This window comes from Bacillus rossius, chromosome 14 (assembly GCF_032445375.1).
Source record: "Bacillus rossius redtenbacheri isolate Brsri chromosome 14, Brsri_v3, whole genome shotgun sequence".
Lineage (NCBI taxonomy): Eukaryota > Metazoa > Arthropoda > Insecta > Phasmatodea > Bacillidae > Bacillus > Bacillus rossius.
The window spans coordinates 38,090,028-38,116,790 of NC_086341.1; the positions used below are offsets into that span (position 1 = coordinate 38,090,028).

At 40.4% G+C, this 26,763-nt stretch overlaps 1 protein-coding gene across 4 annotated transcripts in view; it reads left to right on the forward strand.

The window, feature by feature from the left end:
- LOC134538801 (sodium/hydrogen exchanger 9B2-like) overlaps positions 1-26,763 on the forward strand; it is a 203,686-nt gene that overhangs the window by 119,579 nt on the left and 57,344 nt on the right. For 3 of the 4 annotated variants that reach the window (XM_063380299.1, XM_063380296.1, XM_063380295.1), the window contains 2 exons: positions 19,669-19,911; positions 22,908-22,997. In XM_063380299.1, coding sequence (XP_063236369.1) covers positions 19,671-19,911; positions 22,908-22,997 — 331 coding nt within the window. In that variant the 5' untranslated portion in view covers positions 19,669-19,670. Of the gene's footprint in view, positions 1-19,650; positions 19,912-22,907; positions 22,998-26,763 lie in introns of all 4 variants that reach the window. The other variant, XM_063380298.1, reaches the window with a different exon arrangement.

A 26,763-nucleotide genomic window follows, 5' to 3' on the forward strand; every position in this document is an offset into this window, starting at 1 on the left:
CAAAATGTTAATAATGGGTGCGTGTTTACCACGTGCGTTAGAAACGAAACTTCACAGATAGAAGGGTAAGATTTTCGAAGGGTACACAGATATCTCGAAAAAATATTTCGAGTGCGCAAGTGTACAAGCGTACATATGTGTGTACAGGTATGCGAGTGTAAATAACGTATGCAAGTATCCGAAAGTGGAAAATATGTGACTGAGCAAGCATGCAAGTGTGCAAGTGTACAAAGCGTACACTCAAAGGAAGGCGTGGTTCCACAGTAAGAAACTAGCCGGCAGAAAAAAAAAGCATATTTGTGTAGAGTGTGCAATAGGCCACATGAACGTTAGGCCTACATCAAATGAATGAGCGAAATTTCCGGGCCTCTATCGATAACAGAGCAGTAATCGATGTGTCGCATGATTTTGGTCATCGACACCCGTGGATGCGGTTTGTCGGTGTCGACAGGAGAGCCTGGGTGTTCGACTGCTCAGAACAAAAATATTCCTGTAAAATTACAGATATTTTTAAGTTTGTACATTTACACGAAAACAGCTGCGTCATTAAAAAAAATTTATTCACAGCAATACAGGGAATTTATGCTTTTTTGTTCTCCCAGTACCTCCAATAGTTAAAAGTTATTTGTCAACCGTTTCTGAACAGCTTTTCACTATTAACTGCGCACATTGATAAGCATAATGAAATAAAATAATGTCCATTGGGTAAATATTCAATTGTCTTTTCCATGGTTAAAAAAATATATGCTTGAATGAAACATCAATTAAAATATAAAATTGAACGTCAATTTTTGTAATAAATACTTAGTATTATTTGGAAAACAATTTGTTTTCATAAGGTATGCAAAAATAATTATAGCCATGTGTTGTACAAAGTTACAGTTTTTTTTTTTTTTTAATATTACGAACTATTTCTTGGCAACTGGTTTCCGAAGTAATATTTTGTAAAAATATTTAATTGTTTTTGAAGTGAAAACTTCTACGGGAAGGTTTGGATAGGTAGTAAATTCATGTAAGTCGTCATCGACATGGTCACGTGATGTGTGAACGATAACACTATATCTGTTCCTATTAGTATAACTTATTGCGCTTTTAAATATTAAGTGAACGATTACTGTGCAGTAAAAAGTGAGTATAAATTATATTAATATTCTCATATAGATATAAATTTTGAATAACGAAGAAAACGGAGTCTTTTTATCAATATAATCTAAAAATTAAGAACATCATTATTATTTTTTTAATACCTACAATTACTGTGCAATGCGTAATTTATAGTAATTTAGTAGTTATTTTATTAACGTGATAACACAAATTTGTTTTGTGATAATATTTTTTGTAAAAAAGGTTTTCACTTCTTTCGCCATCCTCATGACTGGTTTGAAATTTTTGACGTGATACCGTCTTATAAATCGATGAGCGCCGGCTGCACACACGAAAAAGCATGACTCATTGTCACGTTCCGCCTGAGCCTAGCGTGCAATAACCGGGCAACCACTGTGCGAGAAAATCTTCTATAATATCAAACAGGTTAAGGCGGGCTTTTTAAAAGCAGCAGTTTAAAAAAAAAAAAATTCACTTATTTGTCCAGTTTCGTCATTTCAAATTAACAATTTATTGACATCGATTTGATTTCAGTTTATTTCTATAACTAATTGTTAAGGGCACGCATTGTTCGCGAATAAATCTGAACTCCTGTTAGACTGCAACTAGTTATACTCACACCAGCGGTTTCTACCTTGTGATTGGCGGACGTCTGCGAGGGAAGTCGTTGCCTTGTTTGACCGAGCCACTCAGGACGCGTTTGCTTCCGCACTGACTCACTGTGATTGGTGTCGTAACAATCGATACTGACCTGAAAGAAACTCACCCAATCACGAGATACAGACGATGCTACAGTGTTTTAACTTTCAGCCAGTCTCGGAATCTTTTCGCGTAATATGCATTCCCCTACTAATTGTTCGTGATTATATTCAAACAAATGATTTAAAATAAATTTGCAAAAACTGTGAATAATATTTGAAAATTAAAAAGTACGCAATTTTTTATCAATGTTTTCTTATGACGTTATCACGTGAAATTATCGTCCGTAAACCGACTTTACAGACAACCACCTTTTTTTTTTGTTCTGTGTTGGTAGTCGTGATGTGGCATTGAGCAGGGTGGGACAGCCAGATCACTCCGCCTGGCGCGTCACTGGTATATCTGTGTAGGTCGTCACCGGAGTGTGGGTGACTGTGTGTATGTGTGGGTGGGTGACCGGACCGACAGGGAGTGGCTGATACAGAGCCAGGATTCACCGGTGAATGCCACATGCCGCTGGCCAGACGGGTTCTTGATCCGTGCACGACATGCAGTCGTTTACTGTGTAACTGGCGAATTACACCAAATACTTCGGAACACCAAGAATATAGCTACACGGTAAAATATTGTCTGTGTTTTTTTTTTGTCGTGATAACGTCTTCAAAATCGATGAACGTCGGCTGAACGCACGAAAAATTGTCACGTTCCGCCTGAGCCGAGCGTGCAAGAACCGGCCAACCCACCGTGCGAGAAAATCTTCTATTATATCAAACAGGTTAAGGTGGGCTTTTTAAATAAGTGTTCGTGATTATAATTATTTAAACAAATTATTTAAATTAAATTAGCAAAAAACTGTAATTAATATTTGAAAATTAAAAAAAGTATGCAATTTTTCATCAATGTTTTCTTATCACGTTATCACGTAAACTTATCGTCCGTAAACCGACTTTACAGACAACCCCCTTTTTTCAGAAGTTTCTTTTGAAAACCAGTTGCCAAGAAATAGGTTTTAATACTTAAAAAAAAAAAATATTGTTAATTCGAACACCTGTCAATGATATTACATGAAATACGTTTTGCGAGATAAAACTGAGTATTTCTTACAAAAAATATGGCGTAATTTTATATTTTAATTGAAGTTTCATTCAAGCATAGATTTGTTTAATAATGGAAATTTTCAACAATTGTCCTCTATTTTGTTTTATCATGCTTACTATTCAAGGAACTCTTTACAAAGAAGTTCAACTAGTAAATGTACTGGGGCAACACACAGAATAAATTCCCGGTTAAAAATCTGAACCCAGTATTACTGCGAACAATACATTTGTTTTCATGTAAATTAACATACAAATATCTGTAATTTCGCATGAATATTTGTTCCATTTACAATAAAATACAATGTACTACTTGTTTTATCGGTATTGATTTCGAAAAATAAAATAGATTTTTCATCGATTCAGATGATAAGGTTTCTTTATATCTGTTCGCATCACGATTATGATTCTGAAAAATTAGTTCACACATTTTTGATTTTTCGTTAAGTTAAAAAATATTACATGTGATCATTGACCGCTAAGAAAGAAAATCAATTGCTTAGTATGGCTTTAGAATTAAATAAATAAGCAAACTACATTATTATTAGTACAGTATGCTTTAATTAATCACTAAAGTGTGCCCTACTATGTACCAACAAAAATCATAAAAATATCAGCATTTTCAAACGTCACTCGACATCGTAGATAACAAGGCCTTTCGATTCTCGAAATTGTCCACACTTATGGAATTGTAAGAATCAAATAATCAAGGAATCTATTTTAAATAAATTTTATTAGTGTCAGATTAAAAAAAATTCTTCTCTGACACAAATGAGTAAACTTGTCTGACTAATTTTTTAAGTAACTTGTAGAATTTGAAATTAACTAATCTACTTCAGTTATAAATACCCAATTATCTTTCGTCCCTTTAGAAACAGTTTCAACTGGCATAATTAAAAATATTGATGTCTGATCTTATAATGCTGTGAAAAATTAATACTATAAAAATTGTATTTGGTGACAAAATTTATAACATGTAATCAAATTATTCAGGCATTGATATATTTTATGTAAAGACCTTTTTTTACACGTTATTTCTACTCAATCATTTGGAAACAAGTTACCCAAAATATTCTATTGTACTACAAGAAAGATATTTTAATTTGTTATATAAATGATATATATTTTTCTACTAAAATTTTATTACTAAAATTGGCACAAAATTTTATAAATAAATTGATGTTATATTCAAGCATACTTTTTAAACATTGAAATGAATTATTCAAATATATCATTGTTAGACTTTATTTTATTTTATAATGCTTATTAATGTGCGCAGTTTATAGAGGAAAGCTATTCAGAGAATGGTTTACAAATAACGTTAACTATTGGGACAACACAAAGCATAAACTTCCGGATAAGAATCCGAACTTAGTATTACTGTGGTACTAGTCATAATCATACAGTTGCTTTCATGTAAATGTACATATTTACAAATATCTGTAATTTAAAAAAAAATCTGTTCCATTCACAAAAAGATATAGTGCATGACAAAATTATTTGTTATTCTAATTTTGATTAAGGAAAAATATAGTTTGGTACTTCTGAGAAGTTATTTTTAATATATACATTAAGCTCAAGTATATTCTAATTAAAAAAAATATTTTGTGTAATTCTTAATCTTAATCACATTTATCAAAATACGATGTTAGAGCTGAACTATTTTTATTTAAGAATAGTTAAATGATTTTGTTTGTTTTAGGACACTAGTAATAAATAACCCCGATGTACTTTTTTAAAAACATCCTACACAAAACTTCAGAATTTTTTTTTGTGGAAATATAACATATTTTTTACAGTTTCAGAAATTTGAAAATATACCAAATACAATTTTGTTTTCATTTTATGTGCATCATGATACATAATATAACTTTTTATAACCAACGCCACTATTATATTTATAACAAAAATGTTAGACAATCATGATAGCAGAGTGGAATTTTATGTGTGTTATATATGCGCAGTGAATTTGAGTCTGAATTCTATTAAGACAAAGTGTTGAAAATCATTATAAAATATAAATTACATATTTTAACTCAACTGTATTTTTGAGTTGAGAAGTTGAGACTACAGCCAAAAATATTATGTTTTTCTCGGCGGTTAGGCTTGTCATTTTGCAGTCATTTTCGAGGGCTATGAACAACTGAAGCGAAGGCTTGGTGTCCATACATTTTATTAAAACAGAGCCTTTACCAACCGAGCTCTTATTGAATTTCACATTAATAATTGACAATCTTGCAATCACGATGAGTATTTTGAGTAGAATCTCAGTTTATACAGCAATTATAAATTGAAAAAAAAAATGGATTCTTTAATTTTTAAAATTCAATAGTTATCAGGGAGTTTCGATAAGTCGTGCTAGAAATAAGGACAACAGGCTTTCGCAGCCATTGTCTGACGCTTCTTGTCACATTAAACGCGAAGGATTCACCGACGTTTCGGTGGACATTGCATTATCCATCTACAGGATAGCAAACTCATATTGATGGTCTTGAAAGTATATTTCCATCACAGTTACAATCTTCAGGCTGGCAGCTTCCTATTGATAGTCTTGAAAGTTATCTTACCTTTCCAATCATCATATTCAGGGTACAAGTCTTCTATTGTGGAGATTGGAAGTTATCTTGCCATTAGTAGCAGTCTTCTCCTGTCGACGTTTCTCTTGCCATCATTGCAGTCGCCATCTTCAGGGTAACAGTCTCCTATTGAGAGCCTTGAACAATCTGTTGCCATTACATTCGCCATCTTCAAGGTTTCATTCTCCTATCGAATGTCGACAATGTTCTCTTGCCAATGCATTTGCCAGCTTTAGAATAGCAGTCTCCCATAGATAGAGACCGGAAAAATTCGCGATTTCAATTACCTGTAGGATATACTCCATGATCCTCTACGCACGCGGGAAAATTACATCTGCTCATTGGCTACTGACTCGTGACACCTGTTAACTGGGACGCTAGTGATTCCATACTTCTTTTGTTAAAGGTTTTTCATTGGCCGAGTGCCATTCAGATAAACTGTGGCCCAATCACTGATGCAGTAAAAAGGCAAACGTTTTTGGATTCTAGACTATCACGAAATGAATCCGCGAATTTTTCAGGTCTCTACCCATAGATAGTCTTGTAAATTCTCTTGACCTTACAATCGCCATATTTAGGAAATAGTCTCCTCCTAAGGGCCTTGAAAGTTGTTTTGCCTTTGTCTTCTTCGATGCGGCTAGAAGCTACAAGAGCAGCTACCTCGCGCTAGTAGTCAGAAAGACTCGAGAAGGGTAACACCACGGAGCCTGGAAGTATATGGCGTAGTTATTCACACGGCATCTCTAAACGTGCACTTGGCGAGATGACAGATGGCACGAAAGTCGTTTAGGGTTGTTTGGCACGTTATGTCTTGTATGCCGATTCTGTTATCGATATCAGAACAAGTGGTAGAAGGAGATGAATTTTCGGGTGCAAGGGGAAAAATATGAATAACGTGAAATCTGTTAAAATTCATTATTAAAATGTTCTAAATTTATCAATTTTTTTTAGCTTATGGAATTATTTAATTTCATTTTCATACCAAATGATTAATAGTTTCTCCTGTGGACTTATTTCCATAGCTCTCTTGAGTTTATTGTTGGATCGCCAATTTTCTAACCAAATATATTCTCTTAAAGTTATGTTATATATTTATGAGGTTATGTAAGTGATAATGATTATTACATTTGAATGTTTTTTTACCACTATTATATTATACATAGAAAAAGAGATCTGGCAAAAAGATAAAAAAAATTTTAAATGGGGCTATCGTGATACATTTACAGGACTAGACCCTAAAAATACAAAATATGTGCGTGGAGTGCTAAATTATGCTAATTTGCAACTATGCGAGTATGAAAGTATGCAAGAGTGAAAGTATGCAATTATGCAAGTGCGCAAGTATGCGAGTGTATAAGTGCGCAAGTATGCAAGTGTATAAGTGCGCAAGTATGCAAGTGTATAAGTGCGCAAGATTGCAAGTGTATAAGTGTGCAAGTATGCAAATGTATAAGTGTGCAAGTATGCAAGTGTAAAAGTGTGCAAGTGTGCAGGTGTATAAGAGTGCAAGTATGCAAGTGTAAAGTGCGCAAGAAAGCAAGTGTATAAGTGCGCAAGTGTGCAAGTTATAAGTGTGCAAGTATGCAAGTGTATAAGTGTGTAAGTATGCAAGTGTATAAGTGCTTAAGTGTGCAAGTATATATGTGTGCAAGTATGCAAGTGTATAAGTGCGCAAGTGTGCAAGTGTATAAGTGTGCAAGTGTGCAAGTGTATAAGTGTGCAAGTATGCAAGTGTATAAGTGTGCAAATATGCAAGTGTATAAGTGTGCAAGTGTATAAGTGTGCAAGTGTATAAGTGTGCAAGTATGCAAGTGTATAAGTGTACAAGTATGCAAGTGTATAGTGTGCAAGTGTGCAAGAGTATAAGGACGCAAGTATGCAAGTGTATAAGTATGCAAGTGTGCAAGAATGCTGCGTCATCTCTAACTCTCCCCTGCCGACTCCTCCTCTCCCGGTTCCCCCACCACGTACCCAACTCTTTCCCTCATGCGATCGGAATTTTGGTAACGCTCTATAATTGTAGCCCCCTCAGCAAAGAAGTTTAACTTCAAAAACATTAATGACCAAAAAAGAAAATAATCATCTTGGCATGTACGACTGAGCATTCTTATTCATTCAAACACGGAAACCGTACTAGAAATAGAGCCAAAATAAAAATCCGCTGGTGACCATATTCACAAGAAAATTCATATGAGTTTAAGTCAAACTTACGATTAGAATTTATTTAACCTTGTGATGTGAACTATTCGCATCAAATGTGTTCCTGGCCGGATACAGGACAAAGTTTTAAAGATTTGAACACTACTAAATTTCATCGAACGCACACAATTGTCTATCCCAATTTTTTACATTGTCCAGAAAGTACAGGCCAAAATTAGAGTTTATTTATCAACTAACATTTTAACTTTTCATAAATTGTAACATTCTGAACGAGTGTTAAAAAATTATTCACACTTTCATAAGTCAACTATGTACTCTTCCCACTGGAGCCGGCTTGACATTTGTTCTCTCTACTGTTTGTCACCACGCACCTCTTACCAAGACTGCACCTCGCTACTCCAACCACGGTGTGACACCATTACCAACGCTTAGATTGTCACACACGAAGCCCGTCTTTCGTCGCCCGTTATCGCTGGCCAAGTAGTCACTCATCTCCTCTCACTTCTCTGCAGCTCGCAGGTCAGCTTATTGCCTTCAATACATCTGGGTTCGTCCATGGAAAGGTCTCGTTGCCTTCAGATGTGTGACGTCATCAAAGCCCTCGACTTAACACTCGAAGCTGCGAGAAAAAGGGCATCCTAGTTACGCCACTTCAAGCAACGGGGTTCTGGGAACTCTCTGAACCCTCAAGAGGGACAGAGAGGCTCCCAAACTCTTGGGGAAGGCGTTTATCAATGGGGACAGGGGGGTCGAAAATAGGTTCAGAAAACGACCGTGCTCCAATGATCCCGCAAGGGGGCGAAACGAGGTGGCTGGCCAGCATCGTACTTAGAAGCCTTGCATCACTATATGAACTTAATCTGGTAGTAAGCCTCGAAACAGAAAAATTAAATGTACCTAAAGTGGGTTCTAGTAAAACTAATAAAAAAATTGTTATTTGACTTCTGTCAGTCATCTCTAACTGGTGGGAGTGGACCTGACCCTGCGGGGAAGGTGATTGTTCCCTGAGGTGTCGGAGCTGTTGCCGGCTCTAGTATCCGAGACATGATCCAACAGGTTCACGGATGCGAACACAGAGCCTCTCCGCACCAAGTGGCAATCCTCTGCCTCCACGTGGGCAACGCTGTTGGCGGTGAATAGGGGTGACTTCTGGGATGGGTTACCTCAGCCACTGGTGCCTGGCCTTAACTAAAGAGGACAATGCCGGGCGTAACCCTGCCACAGTGCATCCTCAATTGCATGAATGGGACCATAAATGGTGAATGGGATGATTCTGAGGGCAACAGCAGATGCATCTGACGCCTTTCCGGGGGGTTTGACTTCTGATCCCCATTGTCTGGTCCCAAGCGCCTCTCATAGAAAATGAGGTTAAGGCCAATGGTAATGGTAAGGTCTGGGAATGGCGCCGGCGTGTACGGGAGCACCCGGGCTTAAAAAATGGGTATAAACCACTCGACTAGGTGTGATACGTTCCTCCTAGTCCAGGTACCGGGGGAGGTACCGAGGTAACCCCGAGGCCCTCCAGCATACGCACGGTTGGTCCGTCATTTCTAGCCAGGGCTTCCTGCGGTCGCCGCCAGAGGGGTCCAGGCACGTCCAGGCCTCAATCGGCTGTAAACCTGTCGGGCCGAGGTACGGCAGGTCGGATTGTAGTCCGAGGAGACAAGGTGGAGTGATTCGCAACCGTGGCGGTCGGTTGGCTTTATGGCGAACAGTCGTATGCTGTAAAACACTGAAGTTGGTAGTAGTACGGGAAGAATCCATGAAAGTGTATGGTTCCCCTTTGAGGTTTCCTCTAGGCCCTGGATCTGATTGGGCAGAGCGCGTAATTGGTGGTGGTGCTCCGATCGCTTGGAGCAGACTCCAAGGGTTCCCTAGCCCTTTGAAGAGTTGACGTGGTGAGCGAAGACACAGCTCCGGTACTAGCCTGGACAGCTAGCAGAGGTTGGATAGGCCTACACCGGACCAGGGGTTTACTGGGTGTTTTGAGGGGTCCCAGTGTGATGTGGGAGATCGGGGAAGGCGCCAGGAGTGCTGATAAAGTCTTAGGGCTAAGAACACAGCCAACTGTCTGGTTAGCCGAGTGAGGCAGTGGGCCAAGGCGGCGACTATGCTGGGATGGGTAGCGCTGGCCTCTGGTTATAGCTGAAGCCCTATCACCTTCCCAATCAAAAGGGGGAATAATCCCTTGTCAGATTTGTCTTAATTTACTTGCTCTGGAGTTCTAAAAACAAATCTATCTGTAAGCTGACTCCCAATCTACCCTTAAAGGGCGCTTATTTGGGAAGACAGGCGAGGGTGCTGACCTATTGGTTGGAATACGATGTCATCTCTAACTCAACCCAAGCCATGAAGTAATCTTTACTGTCACGAGTGGGGAAAACGGGTTCGCATGGATAGCCGAATTAATTTTTAAACAGTTTTATTTATTACTAATATTTAACTACTAATTAAATCATCCCAATTAATATCAGTTCACTAATCACTAGATATCTGTCCAGTCCACAGTTCACACTCCTCACTGGAGCTAGGCTCCTCACCTCGCACCTGTCAACACACGCAGACTTGCTACACTAGGTCCTGTCGCTCCCCGTCGCGCCGCTCGCGAAGGGGAGTTCTCTCGTCCGCCTCGCCGAAGTCGCACTTCACTCAACTCGCACTTCCTGAACTCTCGGAACTGCCGCGGAGGCCGGCGTCGTTGCTTTTATACTCGTCGGCCGTCTTTCTAGAACGGACTGGGGTGGTTATGACGTGTCGCGTCATCCCGGGCCGACCCGATGCTCGAAGCATCCAGAAATGCGGCGCCTATTCACGCCACTCCCAGGTGACTCAGGGATAGATATCAGCGCCGTGGAAGGAGGGGGCGGAAGCAGGCCCGCGGAGTCACCATACGACATGAGCGCGTGACGTCAGTGGTTGTGCGGGGCCGCCAGCCAGCCCCGAACCTGGCGAGCGTAGCGCTCCTGTCTCCCGCGTTCGTAACAATACTTTGGCAACGGAAGCTTACGTGCAAAAATTATCCGAAGGATTAGCTCTCTGAACGATTTTTTTTTCAGTGGGGATGATTGGTTAAAAACATTATTTTGGACATACGCTATTGCTATATTGCACTGTATGCCATATAGACTTGATGTAAGATTTTGGACGTACGACATTTCTAAGCCCATGTATGTCTGTAGAAGAAAACTACAAAAAACCCAAAAGACAAAAACACAAATTAAGTAAAAAATTGCTGTTGTCAACAGGATATAAACACCACATAATATACCATAACAGGAATATGGTCAACAAACAAAGAAAAACAAAGAAAAATGGACTAAAAGAACGAAAAAAAAAACCCAAATGATGACAGCACAAAAATATTGAACCCCAAAAATTTCAGCACAACAGTTGAAACGAGACAAAAACACGACAAAACGAAAAGACGACACAAACACAATATTTTTCCAAAACAGAAACAAGGTAATATGCCATATAGAAAACACGAAGAACGGAAAAATAAAGTTGAATACACCAACACACAGAAAACAAGCCAATATCAGCAGATGTCATATGTTAAAGGTAAACACAACACAGAGAATTTCGTGAAATAAATTAGTCATAACAATGACACAGCACAGAAGAACGCAGTAGGTTGACAGCGACGAGAATTTTGCAGAATTTTGCAACGTCTGTGCTGTTGCCGTCGTACCTGCTTAATTTCATCGCTGCGTTCACCTGTGCGTCGTTGCATTGTTGGTGTGTTGTGAATACTCTCTGTTTGGTACCATCGTTGATTCGTATATCTGTCGATGTGTTGACCAAAGTTGTTGTTTGACTATATTTACTGTTTTTTTTTTGCAACTCTATTGTGGTTGTTAGTCCACTGTGTTGGACAAAGCTGTGATATTGTTTTGAATAATTCCTTCGACGGAATTCTCTGTGCTGTCTACTACATTTAAAATTTTACATAAGCTGATTTTAGCTTGTTTTCAGTGTGTTTGTGTTTTCATCTTTCTTTGAACGTTTTTCGGGTTTTCTTTACGACATACAGGGCTAGTAAGAATGGTATATGTCGAAAATATTTTTTTTAATTCATACGAAATAGTAATGATAAACTGGGATGTACTAAGTTTTTCCTTCCATATGGTCTATTAGCCGGGACTTCTGGCTGGTGAGACAAAAGCTTCCAGATAAAATTTATTTCCGGGTTAGAGATTTGTTTCCTGTGTATAATTTATTTCCTGGCCTCCGGACAAGACCTATTCTTGTCTTACGTTACAGTTCTATGCTATTTGAGACTTTAAATTGCCTAAAAAGAGTGGTGTAATCATAATTTAAACTTGTTAAACAAGTATTTAATGAAGTTGGTCTACTGAGTCCATGAATATTTACAACATTTGGCAACAATTTGTCCACTGAACATTTTAAAATTTACTTACATTTTTTAAACTGAATTTACCTATACCTAAAACATGAACTCAAAGGAATAATTTTTGAGTAATAAACACACTTTCCACATCTAGTTAAGTCCGCTGTAAATATAAATACACTCTCATACCTTCCACTTGCATATTCACCAAGTTTACTACGGAAGTGGGGAAACAATGTAGTTTATGTGTTAATAATACGTTTTCTTGAAGTGCGAAGAAGATTTCGTTTGTTGGAGGTAAATTACTCGTCAAAATTTTGGTTAATTTACTGTAATTTATAGTTATGTAGGAATTTTAATAATAATTTTCCAATATGCATTAAAATTACTTTTCAGACAATTTATTTAAATAATTTTAATGTATCTCTTTTTTGTAGTTAAGTAAAAAATTTATTTTAGTAGGTATATATTAAGATTCACCAATAACCATATTGGGTGATATACAAGTGTGTTATAACGACATTGTGAAAAAGATGTAGGCCTACCTCTAGAATATATATTACCTTACAAGTTTTCCATCGAACAAGTTTTAACACAAATATTAAAAAGTTTTGAAACATCTTATGTGTTTTACTTTTTCTGTAGAAATTACATGATTCATGTAAAATTATATCAGAAGTTTAGATAAGAACACACTAGTTGTAAACGTTGAGTTCCGTGCGACTCATCGCAAAAAATACAAATATTACTAAATGAACGGAATGTGCATCTCACGCTGTTTAATATAAGAAAACGTGTGCACTTTAGTAAAAAAAATCGCCACTAAACTGTAGAAAAGTATTTGACACATAATGTATTTATAAACATAGATGGTGAATAATCGAGGTTGAGGGTTTCTCCAACTATTGATATAAAAATAATTACGTTTTTTTACGTGTTAAATTTATTACTTTAAGCACCGCTTAATTTGTTTATTTGTTCACAGTAAAAATAATATATATATAATTTCGGGCCCTACTCTTTTGAATACAGAATGACAAATATTTGAAAACTTTTTGTTGTTAGCTGAATCGTTTGAAATTTATGCCAGTCTTATCCTCTCTCCCTAAAAACCCTAAAAAAAGGCGGGATAGTATATATAGGCAGTTTGAATCTAGGCTGACGTGAAATGAATCTTCGAGAAAAAAAGTTGTTTAATGTCGTATTCAAACAGTAGTTATTAATTCTTGTTATTTACGTATGCGGCCGGATGCAACGCAGTACCTAGCCATTGTTACGCCCTGACAAACAGCTTGCGAGACGGAGTACATAAACTAATTACGAGGTCAGCTCAAGGGTAAATAGGTGCTAAATGCGGAGCGCAGTCATCAATAAGCAACGTGGCACTAAATAAACTGATCGCTAATGAGTCGATTTCGCATAGCGTACACATGTTTCTTCATACGTACGTCAAGAGCTATTTTTTAAAATATTTATCTAATGGTTTAAGGCATTCCAGGCAGAATTTTGAAGAAACATTGCTCATTGCAATCGTAACTTTCTTAAGACTTCCGGAAAATTTCTATCTATTTTTTTATTGACCCTAGACCTCAAAACCATCGTAAACTCGAAGGTTTATGTGAAATATAAAGAAATAAACATACCGCTTGGGCCAGAAGAAACAAGCTGTTTATAGGCCTATTAATAACAGATCAATAATAATATTAATAAAATTAAAGTGTCGTACTTTTACAGTTAGAGGAATTAATATTTCAGATTTTAAAATCCCCATCTGTATCATATTTTGAGATATTGTATTTACAAATTTCCATAACTTTACCCTTAATAATTATAAAACCAAACAGACTCTACTTTATGAGAAAATAAATATTTCAGAACACCACTAATGCGGCAAAAATTTTTAATCGAATAACTTTGCCTCTTCGTACTGTAAAAAATCGCATTATGATACCATGGCAAGTTATTTTTAAAAGATGGTTCATGTTATTAGGCAAGATTTAAATATGGTACTTCACAGACCATTATTACATTTTTTATTTCGCAAAATGACCTTTCTTCCAAAAATATCAAAAATGAATTGAATCGAATAAAAAGGTTAATGTGCATAATCGGACCAAAGGGGCACAAATGGGAAGGTTTAAAAATGGTTTAAATAAATCACTTAACTCTCTTAGTATGAATAATTGTATCCGTTCAAAGTTATTGCAGAGCCTCTTATTAATACATAAAAAATTATACTAAAACTATTATTTTTGATACGATAGGGGTTTAAGGACAAAAAATAAATATTCAGCTATCCCTTGGTTGGTAAATAATTAAATATTAAGACTTCAATAAAAAAAATCTTTTTACATGTTATTTTAGTTTTAAATAATTTTCCCAAATTTTTAAAATTTTTTAAAATATTTTTACTTGTTTACGTGAAGTCTACGGTACACAAAACTGAAATGAAGTGTAGAAATATTACAGTAAAAAAAACACCATGACTTGGGATTTGCTCGTACCAGGCACGCAGATAACGGAAAAAAAAATTCTGTAATTTTTTTTTCATGCAAAAGATCTTCAAAAAAAATGTTCGCTTACATAACCAGCAGGTATCTAATGAGTGCTAACAACTTAAAGCGATAGATCATTATCGCTTTAGAATTCCAGGTACTTTTTTTATTTGATTTAGGAATATGTAGGTTTAAAGAGATTCGGAACTCGTGCGATATTATTTGCAAACGAACACACGTGTGGACGTGAATAATTCCGGAACCATAGTTACACGACGAGATAAACTTGAATAAAATAATTTACTTACCAATCACGTTTCACGTGTCCGTTACATCAACTCCACATAATTTCCGGACACGACATAATTTTCGATTAAAAAGCTATTTTTTCCCCGCCTGTTTTCATCGCGTCTCGGGCGTGAAGTCATTGAAATTAGTGTCTCAGAATTTTTGTTTCTCGATGATGTAAAAAAAACCAATTAATTTGGCGAATTCGTTTGGCATCAGGATAAAATTCAATGCTTTATGTTTGTTCTACCAACGTTTGCTTTTTCAATTCGCTGATTTCTTAGCGAGCTTCTTTTTGTGCTTCTCTCCCAGCTGAATATCATTGGCTCACAATCGCAGAAGGAAGTGTCCGAGTAACTGTTTTATAATTATGATCATGAACACAGTGCGCGACTATGAAGGAAAGCATTCTAACTTGCAAACCAAATGAATCCGCAAAATTTCGTACCTCTTGTTAATCGCTATTTGCGATCCTTAAGTTTTATATATTGTATTATATTATATATTACAAATTGTACGCGAACACATTAAAATATTTCACAATAAAATAGAAAATAAAACCTAAGTTTTATATATTCCTTAGGTTTTATTTTCTATTATTTTGTGAAATCTTTTAATGTGTTCGCGTACAATGATTTTTTTTCGAATACATATGAAATCGTGACTAAACAAACTCTCCTCATAAAAGATCCATTAAAAAATATTTTTAAAGAACATCATGCCGAAAACAGTTGTTAATCCAACGACGGTTATAAATCAAATAACGGAACAAATGTAGTGTCATAGTTTCCAAAATAGAAGCATTTATTCAAACGTTTTATATCCACTTCTTGCACCAAATTGTAAGATATTATACTGTTATAATTTTTGCCACGCAAAACCATATATGTGACTTCAAAATAAAGTAAAAATTGCTATAATTTAAATAAAATCTCTTTGACGACTTACTGTAAACAATTTTAATCGAGAAAACTTGACTATTCATAATATAACAAAATGTACTATGCTAAAATGGCAATGTAATATGGCACATTTAAGCAATATTACTTAATTTTTAAACACTGGTCACTTAACAATATATAAAAAACAAGTTATTTAAAATAATTATTAGTGTTGTGGCATTTAAAATATTACTTAATGATCCATGTTATAATCTAGCTTGCCATATTAGCATTTATAATTTTTTACAGTATGGATAGTCAAATATTCTTTGAAAATTTTGTCGAATAAGGTGGGCCTAGAACAATTTTTCATTCAAAAGGATACAGCAAATTTAATTAAAAAATTCAAAACAATCACAAACATAACAACAAGTTTTAAAAATGTGTCTAGCACTATTGAGATTTATTTAATCTCAAATTTTAAAATTGATAAAAAAATTGAAGTTTGAGGCAGCTCAGACCAAAAAACAATTTTGAGAGTGTGAACAATTTTGAGAGTGTGAAATGATTAAAAGCATATTTGATGTTGTATGTCTTAATATAGTTGCTGGAGAAAATCGGGAGCCGCTGCAACTCTATTGTCAAATACTTGCCATGTTATCAGGCCGTTTTGGCCCGCACGTGTGAACTCTGGCCCGGGTGCCAGCAAGTGCGCCCTTAAAGGGAATGATCTGAATAGCACTACTCGAGGGTAGCGGTACTCTATGGTAGCGGTACTCGAGGGTAGCGGTACTCGAGGGTAGCGGTACTCGAGGGTAGCGGTACTCGAGGGTAGCGGTACTCGAGGGTAGCGGTACTCGAGGGTAGCGGTACTCGAGGGTAGCAGTACTCGAGGGTAGCGGTACTCGAGGGTAGCGGTACTCGAGGGTAGCGGTACTCGAGGGTAGCGGTACTCGAGGGTAGCGGTACTCGAGGGCAGCGGTACTCGAGGGTAGCGGTACTCGAGGGTAGCGGTACTCGAGGGCAGCGGTACTCGAGGGTAGCGGTACTCGAGGGTAGCGGTACTCGAGGGTAGCGGTACTCGAGGGTAGCGGTACTCGAGGGTAGCAGTACTCGAGGGTAGCGGTACTCGAGGGTAGCGGTACTCGAGGGTAGCGGTACTCGAGGGTAGCGGTACTCGAGGGTAGCGGTACTCGAGGGTAGCGGTACTCTATGGTAGCGGTACTCGAGGGTAGCGGTACTCGAGGGCAGCGGTACTCGAGGGTAGCGGTACTCGAGGGTAGCGGTACTCTATGGTAGCGGTACTCGAGGGTAGCGGTACTCGAGGGCAGCGGTACTCGAGGGTAGCGGTACTCGAGGGTAGCGGTACTCTATGGTAGCGGTACTCGAGGGTAGCGGTACTCGAGGGCAGCGGTACTCGAGGGTAGCGGTACTCGAGGGTAGCGGTACTCGAGGGTAGCGGTACTCGAGGGTAGCGGTACTCGAGGGTAGCGGTACTCGAGGGTAGCGGTACTCGAGGGTAGCGGTACTCGAGGGTAGCAGTACTCGAGGGTAGCGGTACTCGAGGGTAGCAGTACTCGAGGGTAGCGGTACTCGAGGGTAGCGGTACTCGAGGGTAGCGGTACTCGAGGGTAGCGGTACTCGAGGGTAGCGGTACTCGAGGGTAGCGGTACTCGAGGGTAGCGGTACTCGAGGGCAGCGGTACTCGAGGGTAGCGGTACTCGAGGGTAGCGGTACTCGAGGGCAGCGGTACTCGAGGGTAGCGGTACTCGAGGGTAGCGGTACTCGAGGGTAGCGGTACTCGAGGGTAGCGGTACTCGAGGGTAGCGGTACTCGAGGGTAGCGGTACTCGAGGGTAGCGGTACTCGAGGGTAGCGGTACTCGAGGGTAGCGGTACTCGAGGGTAGCGGTACTCGAGGGTAGCGGTACTCGAGGGTAGCGGTACTCGAGGGCAGCGGTACTCGAGGGTAGCGGTACTCGAGGGTAGCAGTACTCGAGGGTAGCGGTACTCGAGGGTAGCGGTACTCGAGGGTAGCAGTACTCGAGGGTAGCGGTACTCGAGGGTAGCGTTACTCGAGGGTAGCGGTACTCGAGGGTAGCGGTACTCGTGGGTAGCGGTACTCGAGGGTAGCGGTACTCGAGGGTAGCGGTACTCAAGAGTAGCTTTACTCTAGAGTAACAGTACTCGTGTGTAGCAGTACTCGAGGGTAGCGGTACTCTAGGGTAGGGGTACTCTAGGTTATCAGGGTAGCGGTACTCGAGGGTAGCGGTACTCGAGGGTAGCGGTACTCGAGGGTAGCGGTACTCGAGGGTAGCGGTACTCGAGGGTAGCGGTACTCGAGGGTAGCGGTACTCGAGGGTAGCGGTACTCGAGGGTAGCGGTACTCGAGGGTAGCGGTACTCGAGGGTAGCGGTACTCGAGGGTAGCGGTACTCGAGGGTAGCGGTACTCGAGGGTAGCAGTACTCGAGGGTAGCGGTACTCGAGGGTAGCGGTACTCGAGGGTAGCGGTACTCGAGGGTAGCGGTACTCGAGGGTAGCAGTACTCGAGGGTAGCGGTACTCGAGGGTAGCGGTACTCGAGGGTAGCGGTACTCGTGGGTAGCGGTACTCGAGGGTAGCGGTACTCGAGGGTAGCAGTACTCGAGGGTAGCGGTACTCGAGGGTAGCGGTACTCGAGGGTAGCGGTACTCGAGGGTAGCGGTACTCGTGGGCAGCAGTACTCGAGGGTAGCGGTACTCGAGGGTAGCGGTACTCGAGGGTAGCAGTACTCGAGGGTAGCGGTACTCGAGGGTAGCGGTACTCGAGGGTAGCAGTACTCGAGGGTAGCGGTACTCGAGGGTAGCGGTACTCGAGGGTAGCGGTACTCGAGGGTAGCGGTACTCGTGGGTAGCGGTACTCGAGGGTAGCGGTACTCGAGGGTAGCGGTACTCGAGAGTAGCTTTACTCTAGAGTAACAGTACTCGTGTGTAGCAGTACTCGAGGGTAGCGGTACTCTAGGGTAGGGGTACTCTAGGTTATCAGGGTAGCGGTACTCGAGGGTAGCGGTACTCGAGGGTAGCGGTACTCGAGGGTAGCGGTACTCGAGGGTAGCGGTACTCGAGGGTAGCGGTACTCTAGGGTAGGGGTACTCTAGGTTATCAGGGTAGCGGTACTCGAGGGTAGCGGTACTCGAGGGTAGCGGTACTCGAGGGTAGCGGTACTCGAGGGTAGCGGTACTCGAGGGTAGCGGTACTCGAGGGTAGCGGTACTCGAGGGTAGCGGTACTCGAGGGTAGCGGTACTCGAGGGTAGCGGTACTCGAGGGTAGCGGTACTCGAGGGTAGCGGTACTCGAGGGTAGCGGTACTCGAGGGTAGCGGTACTCGAGGGTAGCGGTACTCGAGGGTAGCGGTACTCGAGGGCAGCGGTACTCGAGGGTAGCGGTACTCGAGGGTAGCGGTACTCGAGGGTAGCGGTACTCGAGGGTAGCGGTACTCGAGGGTAGCGGTACTCGAGGGTAGCGGTACTCGAGGGTAGCGGTACTCGAGGGTAGCGGTACTCGAGGGTAGCAGTACTCGAGGGTAGCGGTACTCGAGGGTAGCGGTACTCGAGGGTAGCGGTACTCGAGGGTAGCGGTACTCGAGGGTAGCACTACTCGAGGGTAGCGGTACTCGTGGGTAGCGGTACTCGAGGGTAGCACTACTCGAGGGTAGCGGTACTCGAGGGCAGCGGTACTCGAGGGTAGCGGTACTCGAGGGTAGCACTACTCGAGGGTAGCGGTACTCGAGGGTAGCGGTACTCGAGGGTAGCGGTACTCGAGGGTAGCGGTACTCGAGGGTAGCGGTACTCGAGGGTAGCGGTACTCGAGGGTAGCGGTACTCGAGGGTAGCGGTACTCGAGGGTAGCGGTACTCGAGGGTAGCACTACTCGAGGGTAGCGGTACTCGAGGGCAGCAGTACTCGAGGGTAGCGGTACTCGAGGGTAGCGGTCCTCGAGGGCAGCAGTACCTACCAGAGGGTGGCAGGTCTCGCTCTGCCCGCAGGCATGGCTAGCGGCCAGCAGGACTCGCCGCCGCCCCGCCGCAAGGTGAGCATCGCCGCCGACCCGGCAGCCGAGCTGCGGCGCCGAGACCACGAGGCGCACCGGCGCCTGAGCGTGGCCACGGAGCACGGAGGGGACGCCCGCCTCCGGCCCTGCCTCCACCCGCCCTCGCCGCCGCCGCTGGAGCTGGACCCGGGCAAGCTGGCCGTGCCGCGCGCGCACGAGGCCATGAGCCACGCCGCAGGTATGTGGTCCGCACGCCCTCCAGACACCTGGTGCACCACAGGTGAGCGGTATCTGTAGGGTCCACACGTTCTTACGAATATCCTTCAAACACTTGTTGGGCCACAGGTGAGCGGTATCTGTATGGTCCGCACGTTCTTACGGATATCTTCAAACACTTGTTGGGCCACAGGTGAGCGGTATCTGTATGGTCCAACACGTTCTTACGAATATCTTCAAACACTTGTTGGGCCACAGGTGGGCGGTATCTGTAGGGTCCACACGTTCTTACGAATATCCTTCAAACACTTGTTGGGCCACAGGTGGGCGGTATCTGTAGGGTCCACACGTTCTTACGAATATCCTTCAAACACTTGTTGGGCCACAGGTGAGCGGTATCTGTAGGGTCCACACGTTCTTACGAATATCCTTCAAACACTTGTTTCGCCACAGGTGAGCGGTATCTGTATATATGATCCACACGTTCTTAAGAATATCTTCAAACACTTGTTGGGCCACAGGTGAGCAGTATCTGTATGGTCCACACGTTCTTAAGAATATCTTCAAACACTTGTTGGGCCACAGGTGGGCGGTATCTGTAGGGTCCACACGTTCTTACGAATATCCTTCGAACACTTGTTGGGCCACAGGTGAGCGGTATCTGTAGGGTCCACACGTTCTTACGAATATCTTCAAACACTTGTTTCGCCACAGGTGGGCGGTATCTGTATATATGATCCACACGTTCTTAAGAATATCTTCAAACACTTGTTGGGCCACAGGTGAGCAGTATCTGTATGGTCCACACGTTCTTAAGAATATCTTCAAACACTTGTTGGGCCACAGGTGGGCGGTATCTGTAGGGTCCACACGTTCTTACGTATATCTTCAAACACTTTAGGGCCACAGGTGAGCGGTATCTGTAGGGTCCACACGTTCTTACGAACATCCTTCAAACACTTGGTGGGCCACAGGTGAGTGGTAACTGTAAGGTCCCAACGGCCTTAACACATATCAACGAAATAGATGCAATACACGTGTGTGCGTAGCCAATACATTAGTTAGAAATTAAACTACTCATACAGAGGTATAAAAATTTCTTAAGAAAAATGTTTAAGCATGCGAGTTAGCAAATATATACAATTATGCTAAAATAGAAACATAATATCGACTGCCCCACTCCTGAGCATTCTTCTCCTCTTTATTTTCGATCGTCCCAATTAGGTTTGTTGCACTTTTCGTGGCAGTCTGAGCGTTGCACTTTATTTACGACTTATCATACCAGCTGCAAAGAAGTTTCACTTCAGAGAAACTGTACAAGTGCTTCTTAGATAAGGCAATGCAGAAGATGACCACATCAGTATTTATTTTCGCTGGGGAGAAGGGGGGATAAGAAATATCTTTACCTTGAGCCAACAGATTTGATAGTCCGATAGTAATCACACATGGACGTCCTTGCTAACTTTACCTTATCATGGAGATGTTTCTCGCCATTTATAACATTTTATTTTTTAAGTTTTCTAGCAAATAAATTTTATTTTTTGCATTGAATTTTGTGACATGGTTTAAAATAGTTTCTTAATTTATTATCTTTATACATATAACACAAACTACATATAATAAAAGTGGGAAATCTTTTAAAAAGCGACCTAATGCATTTAAGATAAAGGAAAGCTGCTGTCCGTATAGCGCAGGCGTACGAATGCTCACTGACAGATTGGAACACTGCGCTAGTTATTACGCCCGATAGTAACACTGAAAAGTGTTAAAGTAAGTTCAGTCACTGGCCAAAGGAAAACTCAGCACGATCGAGCGGGTTCCCCATAACTAGAGACCGGAAAAATTCGTGGATTCATTTCGTGATATGCTACAATTCAAATAATTATACCTTAGCGCTGCTTCTGCAATTGGTTCACTGTTAATCTGGAGTAATAAGGGCCAATTAGAGACCCTCGCTCAAAGAAGTGTCGAATCACAGACACTCGGTCGAGACGACTCACAAGTCAGCAGCCAATGAACAGGTGGCATTTGCCCGAGTGTGTAGAGTGTAGTAGAATCTATCCTGGAGGTCATTGAATCCGCGAATATTTGCAGGTCTCTGCCCATAACGTTTCTGAGACAGGAGTAAAGGATATTCACACGAATCTGCTCCTCAGTTAACTTAAGTCCACGCAAGGAGATGTTGCGAAATTCGGATCGCTGTTTTTTGACATCCTTGCGCGAGATTGAGGTATTCCGCGATGGCAAATTTACCCTGTAAAGGAGAAAACCAAACGTTCAATATTGCTTCTCGAGAAGTAGCCGATAGGATAAAGAGGCACACTTTAATATACCGTAGCGTTGCTCCGAGAACCACCAAGCCAACGTGGCCCATCAATAGAGACCGGAAAAATTCGCGATTTAAATTACCTGTAGGATAGACTCTATGATCCTCTATGCATGCGGGAAAATGACATCTGCTCATTGGCTACTGACTCGTGACACCTGTTAACTGGGACGCTAGTGATTCGATACTTCTTTTGTTAAAGGGTTTTCATTGGCCGAGTGTCATTCAGATAAACTGTTCCCAATCACTGATGCGGTAAAAAGGCCAAGGTTTTTGGATTCTAGCCTATTGCGAAAGGAATACACGAATTTTTTCGGTCTCTACCAATCGGAGATAGATCTTCTGTGGCTTCTCTCGTCTTGATTTCTGCTGGTGTTGGTTTTTGATTTTCCATATGTGGTGCATATGTTTTACTCAGATCGTAATCACATTATTTAATTTTTTTTGTATATTTGAATATTTATATGGCTTCTTTGACCTTTCTGCTCCCGTGATTCTTCATCTCAGCTACATGGTTTCAAATTAGGCTAAATGTACACCAAGTTTTATAATGGATGAACTTTTAGCTGTGGCCCATTTTTGGTTCTCTTGTTTGTAGAGCCGATGCATGATTTTGTTTTTACTTTTAGTTAACCTTCCTATGGAACCCTTTCGTGATGCATATTTTAGATTTAAATATATGTTTTTTTTAGATTCTGATGGGCGAAAGCGGTCCATCCTGTGCAACAAAAGCCCGGACACTCTCAGCGTGTACAGCCATCATTCAGGCCTGCACTACCTGGGTGAGTTCCAAAACCTATCTGATCAATAAGACGCACATATTATGATTCTCGCAATAACAAGTGGGGTTCGTAGATCTGTACGTTGCCTAACAATCATAAAATAATTTCCATATGGATAATATCTTGGGATTTTTTATGTGTAACATCTTAGCTCTCGGCATACGGCATTTGGTAGGAATAATTGCATGAATGGATCATGTGTCACATGGCCCAGAAATGTGTAAACACGGTGTTGCAATCTGTGTCGGGTAGGAAAAAACCAAAGTTCACAAAGCCAATGGGAAAATTCATAGTTTTAAGTTTTAACTGTTTAGTGAATTTCATCAAGATGAGCAGTATTTAAATAAAATTCCATGTCTAAAATCAGGTCCAAAGCTGGGTTTAGTATTTTTAAAGTCTTTTTCGCTTTTATCGAAGTCGTTTATTATAAAGTTTAACTTTTGCTCTGAAAATTAAATGTTTCAATAGTCGACGTAGCTGTTCCGGGAGCGAATTCTGGCGGCGGGTGCGGAAACTACGCTTGATTCGCATCCAGAAGTGTAGTTTAAACTAAATTTACGTATATTTATCGCGCTCGGCATTATTTTAAAGAATTCTATGTTAATTTCGTGTTCAAGTTTCATATCATAAGCATATTTGCAACATGAGAACACATGAATTCGCTCATTACCGAGGATCGATGATACACATCTCTTACGAGTACTGAAGGACTCACTGAGATTTTGGTTTAGCAAATGCTATATTAATTTTGTGAAAGTAAAATAAAACTGTGTTTCTGCTTGACATAGTTTATAATTTACATTATTGTGTGCTGACGAGCCGATATCACTTATTGATCAATAAAAACCATTCTTGGACATAGCTTATACAAATGGAGAGAACATTCACGTATTGCCTTTGCAACAGCATAAATTTCATTTCATTTACAGTTGAGAAACTTATGCTATCAGCATGAACCCGGAAATTTCGCAAACAATTTGACCGTTAAACACCGTGAACGCCTTCAGCTGTCATTATTGTATTGTCTTGGTGAGCGAAATTACAGTTGTTTCCACACATTTTATGCTCTACTTGGTGAAAGATTATATATATTATTCTAGTTGTTTTGTGCAGTGCATATAAATTACAACACTAACAAGAACTTGCAATTCTTGAAATCCACCCACAGAGGCAAGTACCTTTAAAGAAAAATCTGAACACTCATTAACTGCTATAAGTAAGGTACGTAACAGTGGTTTTGCCATTGCCATAAATGGCTTAGCCATTTAGGACGTGTGTGTGTCTATTAGAAAAGCTGTGATTGGTGTGCCTACAGTAGACGTGTACCCGGAAGAAGCCCAGCCAATCATGAAACAGGAGTTTTGACAGCAATTTAGTATCGTAATATTTTTACGATGATTAATGTCTAGAGACAGGAAAAATTCTCTAGTTCAATGACCTCCAGCATAGACTCCAATATCCTCTACACACTTGGGCAAATGCCAACTGTTCATTGGCTGCTTACTTGTGAGTCGGCTCGACTGAATTGGTATGTGATTAGACACTTCTATGAGTGAGGGTCTCTAATTGTTCCTTAGTCCTCCAGATTAACAGTGAACCAATGACAGAAGCAGCTCTAAGGTATAATTATTTTAATTTTACCATAAAACGAAATGAACCCGCGAATTTTTTAAGTCACTATTAATGTCCCAATACATTTAAACACTAAACAAACCTTCAATATTTCAACACTTTTAGTTTAAAACACATTTTGTGAGGCACGTTCTTATGTCTGTGATCTTTTGAGGAACCATGCAAAAAAATGGACACACACAACCAATATGCAACAAACGGAACATGTCTTCTTTAAGTCACCAGTCATTAAATACATGAAATCGTCAGAAATATGTAGAGAAATACTTAGTCTATAATCTACCGGTAATTGAATTTACTAATATTTATGTACTAATTTTATAATTATTTAAATTTTTGTTTTTTTCGTGAGTATTTTTGACAGGGCACAATTATTTCAGGGATTAATTAAGTAGAAAAGTTTGCTTGCTTGATTATTGAACTATGGCGCCTTGTTACTTTATTGAAGAAGACCACAAAAGTAGAATAAATAATCACCAATCACTGGTAACACGCAAAACTATTTAAGCTTGCTATCAACCAATGAACTCTCAGAAAAGTCTTGAATGTGTACTATTAAAATTTATAACTGGACCATACTTTAATTCTAATACTGTACACAATTATTGAAATGCCTGAAGTTAACACAAATTTTTTTTTCCTACGTGAAACCATTAGTAGAGACCGGAAAAAATAGCAGATCCATTTCGCGTTATTCCAGAATCGAAACACATGCAACTTTATACTGATTCTGTGATCGGCTCACAGTTTATCTAAAGAACTTTGAACCGGTAAAAAAACAGTTAGCCATAGAAGTATCGAATCGCAAGCATCCCAGTTGAAATTTCCCACGAGTCATTAGCTAATGAGTAGGGCAAGGCATATTTCGCGAAAAGATGCCGAGACTAGCTGAAAGTTAAAACACTGTAGCACCGTCTGTGTTTCGTGATTGGGTGAGTTTCTTCTAGGTACATATCGATTGTAACAACACCAATCACAGTGATTCAGTGTGGAAGTAAACGCGTCCTGAATGGCTTGGTCAAATAAGGCATCGACTTCTCTCTCGCAGACGGCCGCAAATCACAAGGAAGAAACCACTGGTGTGGGTATACCTTGTTGCAGTTTATTAGGCGTTCAGATTTATTCGCGAAAAATGCCTGCCCCTACTAATGAGCAAGTGTCATTTTCCCGATCATGTAGGGGATTGTGGAGTCTATCCTAGATGTGATTGAATTGATTTTCGGTAATGGCTTAAAAATTAATAGTACTGTTAATAAACTTCATGTAAAGGTATTTGAAAATCTATTAATGTTTTATCTTCAATTTAATGAAAACAAATTTTCTGTAATTCTGAGCTTTGGTTCATACCATCGGTAGAGACCTGAAAAATTAGCGGATTCATTTCGCGATAGTCTAGAATCCAAGAACGTTTGCCTTTTGCATCAGTGATTGGGCCACAGTTTATCGTAATGATACTCGGCCAATGAAAAACCTTTAACAAAAGAAGCATATAACCACTAGCGTCCCAGTTAGCAGGTGTCACGAGTCAGTAGCCAATGAGCAGATGTAATTTTCCCGCGTGCGTAGAGGATCATGGAGTCTAACCTATATGTCATTGAAATCGCTTATTTTTCCGGTCTTTAACCATCGGCCACAGATGACAGCATCGTTGTTACACTTATCCATTCCATACACCAAATTACTCCTACCAAATATAGTTTTATAAAAAATGATAGAAATTTCTCGTTAGGATATGTCTTATAAACATTTTTTTTTAAATGGAGTGTGGCTGTGTCATGCACACGGCCGTGTATTGTACGTGAATACGTGTACGTAACAGGTAATTTTATTTTAACACCATATCATTGTAACTATTTAACACTAATTATTTATACATGCAATCGATAGATTTTGACCAGAACTGACGATTAAAACTGAAACGAACGTCGTAGCTTCTCCGAGTCAAAAGTGATACTAAATGGAAATCTCGAAACGCAGCAGAATGTCCTCAAAATGGCGGCGCTTCCCCCTCCACCGCGCGCGATGCGTCACAGTCCTCACTTAGCGTAACGAGTTCTTTGATCCTTTAGCTCTCCAGAGGTGTAATTAAATTTTGGATGGATATGATAGATATATAGCTGCAACACCAAACTGT